Source organism: Nelumbo nucifera, chromosome 1, assembly GCF_055504915.1.
Source record: "Nelumbo nucifera cultivar China Antique chromosome 1, China Antique-T2T, whole genome shotgun sequence".
NCBI classification, from domain to species: domain Eukaryota; kingdom Viridiplantae; phylum Streptophyta; class Magnoliopsida; order Proteales; family Nelumbonaceae; genus Nelumbo; species Nelumbo nucifera.
Window position 1 is genome coordinate 13,667,509 of NC_142649.1, and position 6,087 is coordinate 13,673,595.

At 33.8% G+C, this 6,087-nt stretch overlaps 1 protein-coding gene across 1 annotated transcript; it reads left to right on the forward strand.

Moving 5' to 3' along the window:
• The first annotated feature begins 258 nt into the window (after positions 1–258).
• On the forward strand, positions 259–1,176 carry POLD4 (polymerase delta 4). The gene is made up of 2 exons (XM_010276890.3): positions 259–522; positions 833–1,176. Exons 1-2 carry the CDS (start codon positions 348–350, stop codon positions 1,030–1,032), a joined length of 375 nt encoding a protein of 124 aa, XP_010275192.1. The 5' UTR covers positions 259–347; the 3' UTR covers positions 1,033–1,176.
• The last annotated feature ends 4,911 nt before the right edge of the window (positions 1,177–6,087 follow it).

Consider the following 6,087-nt stretch of genomic DNA (forward strand, 5'->3'; position numbering starts at 1 on the left):
AAAGATTTAATAGCCTGAAATTTTGGGTCCAGGTCTGGCCCGAGGACTGATAAGCCCAGCCTGTGTAAAATTGCGGATTGGGTCGGATCGGGCTTGAATTGGGCCCGCCCAAATTACACCATCTGCATACCCATCTGTTAAATTTATGAGGACATAACAAGGAATATAGAAACTAAGAGGGGTAAAACGTGGAAGAAAATACCGGACACAAAACCCGAAGTTCCGAACTGATGGAGAGGACACATATATAAAGAGGTAGGGACACCCCTCTCCTCACCCAGCAATTTCAAAATTTGAAATCTCTCAGCAGCAGCGGAAGCGGAAGAAGAAGAAGAAGAAAGGATAGAATGGCAACGGGAAGCATGAAAAACTACTACAAGCAGAAGAAGAGCGGCATCGGAAAATCTCCCTCGAAGCCCAAATCCAAACCCACCAACAAATCACCCGCCATTTCTTCCAGCTTGGGTTCTGATCTTGCCCAACCTACAGTCCTCATCGCTCATGGTTCACCCGATCTCAAAGGTCTTCTTTTCTCTGTTTTCTCTATCTCTTTCTCTCTATGCCTCTATATTTGTTACTATCTGCACCTGTATTTTGGGTTTATAATCAAATGATTGATGAAGGTGAAAGAGAAAAATAAATTAGGGTTTTGGTCACTCTTCATCCTTTGTAAGATTGGGGATTTGGAAATAAAACCCATGAATTAGTCCTCCCATTTATATGTTACTTTTTTTCTGAACAGTAAGGTTATCTAATTGTTCTGGAGGGTTCCAGGATTGATATGTGACATGACGAATGCTGACTTGTATTTCTTGGTGTTGGTCTTTTTTAGTTTTAGATGAGTTTGGTGAAGATGAGGAGGTTCTGAGGCAATTCGACCTGAACATGGCGTATGGACCGTGCCTTGGGATGAGTAGATTGGATCGATGGGAGCGTGCTAATAGTCTAGGTCTGAATCCACCCAAAGTGGTGGAGAGTCTCCTGAGAGGAGGTAAAACCGGGGTGGATTGTCTGTGGGATGGCCGAGTTTAGTAAATCAGAACTTGTATTGAACATGGTTCTAGTGGAAATGTACTGCCACTGGCTGTACTCTTTTGTACTCCGTGAAATAATATTTTGTGGGCTACTTTGAAGTATTTCATCTATATATAGAATACGGAATTGTTTTCTGTTGTAGATTCTTGATTGACGATTATGTAGCTATGGTCGATTTTATTTATTTTTTCTTGCATTATGTGATCATGGGTTTCAATATGGATTTATGAATAGAGACACAACCGGATTAATTTAAAGTGCTAAAGCAAACAACCTTCTAATGTTGTAGATTTCTTAAGGGAAACTTTGCAATTTGGCTATTTTGATGCAAGTCATGTAGATGCATAAGACGATGGCTCATGATGGCTTTTTTTTTGTTGCCTGGTACTGTGTTTTGTGCTCTTTGATTGGCATCTTGTCACATAAGGGTTCAAGAAGAATCTATGACAAGGATACTATTCAACATTTTTGTTCTTTCGTTGAGGATGAATCTTGTGTAGCTTGAGTATTTGTAGCCTCAATTATGATGCATGGCACTGGAATGGCTGCAACAAATGTCCATATGGTAAGACCTAAGACTATTTGAGCCTTAATTGCTATGTTCTGCTTTACTTTTTTTTATTGACCCATAGAGGAGCTAGATTAATGAGGTTAATGTCTCAAGTTTAAAGTTTTCAAGTATTTAAAAATTATGTAAAATTGCTTCTACGAGCAAAATAAATTTGTAATGATAGAATTCTAGTGAAATTTTGATTTCTCAAAATATATACAAGCCACATGTTGGTGTTGTTGGATGGTCCAATATGAGAATGTTGTACAGGAAAGATAAGGTGACAGCACTCTGGTTTTTTTAATCTTTTTCTTGTTTTTTTTTTTTTTGGAAGCCAAATGTGACAAAATATACTATGAGATTCATAATAACCTCTTGTATTTTGGTACTTGAGATGCATATGTATAATCTGCTTGTACATGTATAGTGTTGGCATGGTCACTTTTTCAGACTGTCCAGCTGATACTTGACCACTGTAATGGATTAGCCATGTTTAAAATGGTATTAGAATCAATCTTGAGACACCTTCGGTTATCTTTTCTTTATCTTTGGATTTGTTGCCATTTTTTTTTCCGATAAAGCAGCTCAATTCCCTGCTATGTTGATGGTGGTTATGCCAATTGATGTCTTCTTAATATGTGTTCAGTTCTGTGGGCGTTTATAGATGTGGTGTTTCTCAGATAAACGTTTAATTGAAAATAGTTACTTTAAACATTTATTGTTTTGTTGTTTGTTTGGGTGTTCCATGGGCGTTTCAAGTAACACCCCATAAAGCTATCTTCCACCTCAACTTACAATGATCTAGCAAAGCATTTTATTTCAATAAACAATGGGGTGTTGGGAGAAACCAGAATTTGAAATTTCTCCCAATGCCTTATGCACATAAATCCAACATTTCTGTATTTTAATGTTTATTTGATAAACGTTGAAACCAAACAGTGGTTTCATGCACAATAAATGTGAATGCTACAATAAATGTGAATGCCTAAGTGGCACTGATGTGGTGATGTTTTTCCAATAAGCATCCACAGAACTAAACAGAGCCTGGGTTTCAAAATATGTTTCTCTTCATTTCTTTAAGCCAATTGTACATCCACCATTGTTGTATCAAAGGCATCAAAATTGATTTTAATCATATTCATCCCTGGATCGTTCCACCATATAAATTTCCACTATCTTGTGTAAAGTTCTGATTGATTCCCTTCATTTATTTTGAGATATTTAGTTAACCTGTCTTTGGCTCTCTCCATTATTACTGGTGGTACTAATAATAAATTGTCATGGAATACTATATTCCATTTCTATTTTAGATATATCATAGTAGAAATGCAATCCTTTTCCCCATAATTATCCATTTTTTGTTCCACATTTGAGTTAAACATTCTTCTTCACTACTCCATAATTCAAGTATCTTTCTCTCTCAGATCCGAATAAATGTGGGTTAAACTCATCTGGATTTGTTTTAAAAAAAGTACAGTTCTTGAGAATGTATCCCATATCCTTCCCTTTCTCACAAATCAGAAAATCAAAATCCACATGCCCGGCCCCGTTTTGCTTGGTATCATTTTGGCTGGGAGTTTTATCTGTTTAGAAGGTGCAACAATGTTTTAATTTTTAGTTGACATTTTATTTTCCGTATTTGTTTTATCTCAATTTCCCATTTTAGCGAGGATGCATGTTGATTTTATTGAGTTTTCTTTTCGGATCTCCCAAACTTTTTTTTTCTTTCTTTTATAATATTGTCCTTTAGGATTAGAATAGCTTTTGTTCTATTCAACATCACATTTGGAACTAAATTTTGGATGTCTTTTCTCTTTTTTTTTTTTTTTTTCTTTTTTTTTCTTTTGAGTATCTCTGACCACTTAACCGACCTCTGGTTGTGACAGGGGATGATGATGGTCTATGAGATTACCTCTGCCATTAGGGGTGATTATGGGCTAGGCCGGGACGGGCTTTGCATTTATTATAAGGACTATAGCTTAGGCTCAGGCCTGGCCCGGCCCAGAGTTCCGGGTCTGAAATATAAATCCTAGCCCAGGTCTATACGAGCCTGGGCCGGGCTGGGTTTGATTCTGGGCCAATGTCTTAAATATATATAAAACATTACATATTTATAATATTTTATATTAAACAACATAACATGTATATAAATTTATTTTATACATTATATAATATAAAATATTATATATAATATAAAATATTATATATAATATAAATTTTACATGTCATATTATAATATTTATATAAAATATACAATATAATATAAAATAACTTGTATACATATATACATTACATATTATACGCTTCTGCCATCCTCAAGTTCGACTTTTCAATATTGCTTACATTCACTGTTTTTTCTAAAGGGGTGTCAAACTTTCGTTAACCATTTGCTGTCTGCTATGCAATGGCCTTCTTAATGCGCTCTCGATTTGATAAGAATGCTTGCCGTACCCATAGCACTTATTTTTTGAATTTGGTTTTCCAGAAATTATGTCAGTTTTGGTAGATGCACCTAATACGGCTTCGCAGAAGTTGTGTTTGTGTTTATTAAATTATTTTGGTTCACAAACACAACCATTGTTCGCCATTTGTATGCCATTGCTGGTTCTGGTAAGCGAAATTAAAGTGAAATCGTCATGATTTCAGAACCAGCAAAATTTTATAGTTTTACTCAACAAGAACACATGGTAGTGAGCATATACTCTGGATATATAAAATTTGTGTATCCAAAGCTTTTAACCATCCATATTCTTTGATAATTCAAACACAAATATGTTGTAAGCATATACTCTCGACATACAAAAGTTGTGTATCCAAAGCTTTCAACCATACATTTTTTTTTTATAGTTTTTAGCTTTGATAATTCAAGCATAAATATGTTAAAGATGAATATTTAGGGTTTGATTACTATCCTAGAAAAAACTTATAACCAACCAGTTGGCATCATAGAAGTGGTAACCAATCAGGTAGGTTTTGATATTGCTCTCACAGGAAATCTGGTCTCTTTCACATGGAGTTTTGATTGGTTAAAGCCTCCCCCACATCAAGTCTGAATGGTATCATACTTTTTTTTTTTTAATATTTAAATCAAGGTTCAAAGTATCAATACATATCGACTGATATGCATTGTATCAGGGGCTTCTCGTTATGCCCCTACAGGGGGTGTTTTGGGGTCTGAACCGGTTCAAAGGGTGGATGGACCTTAAACCAACACCTTTGAATCAGATTCGAAAAAACTAAAAAAATAAAAAATAAAAATCTATCGATACTGCTTGATATGCCACTATCAGCATATCAGGTGCATCGATATTTTGAACCTTAATTTAAACCGATTTAAAGGACCTAATTCTCAGAATCTAATTGTGACTTGTGGCCCTGAAAACCCTTCAAACCTATAATGCGTAATGATATGTATTGATACTTTGAATCTTTTGCTTTTACCTTCAATAGGAAATCCCTTTGGATTTTATCTAAATTTTACATTGTGTTTTAAGGAATTTAATGGATCTCACTAAACAATGGGGCATCAATCGAATTATGGATTTGAAGAATGTGATCCTGCCATTGATGAAGCATTTTGTTTTTAGCATGAGTCTTTGTTTAATTTCTCCACATGATAGTAAATAATATGTTTTCAAATTTTTGTACAATTTTTTTTTTTATATTTCTACAAAAAATATTGTCACACTTACATGTCCAAATATTTTATACTTTTTTGTATTTTTTATACATTTTTACATTTTCATTTTTTTAAAATTTTATTATTATTTAACTATGGCGTCAAGGGTTGACATATTTTGACCCAAAAGATTGAATTGTTGATTTGCCAACAAACAAGAAAAACAACTCTATTTTTGAGTTGGTTTTAAATTTGCATTTTTATTTCTGTCATCAATAAAACAATATTTTTTGTCATACTTATTTTTCTTTTATTTAATATGGTTAATTAACATAAGATTCAAAGAACGAATGGAAGTTAATACTATAAATAAAAGACTTAAAGAGAGGGAATTGAATAAGGAGAAATGTAGTAGTTTAAATTACATTCTGTGCCCTCAAAATTAGAGGGACCAAATTCAAAAATAGGGGTCTTCTAGTCAAGCACAAGATCAATGAATCTTAACAGGATTTAATACCTTAAATATACGACTTAACAACAGGGACTTGAATGAAAAAAGTGGTTCAAATTACATTTCTGTCCTTACAATTAAAGAGGAATCAAATTCAAATGTTAGGGTATTTTAGTCAAATAAAAGTTCTAGTCTCATTCACACGTTTTCATAGTAGTATAGCTAAAAGTCATTTACTAGAGCACTCTCTACAATTTCACAGATTTACTTAAACCTATCATATTTTCATTTTACTAAAACACCCCTATAATTTACAACCTATTTATTTAATTGACTTTTTACTATGAAATGCTTGTTTTGATATCTAAAAATAGTAACATGATCACCTAAACAGAGTGGAAAATGTTCAAAGGCATTGGCCCATGAGTGTTT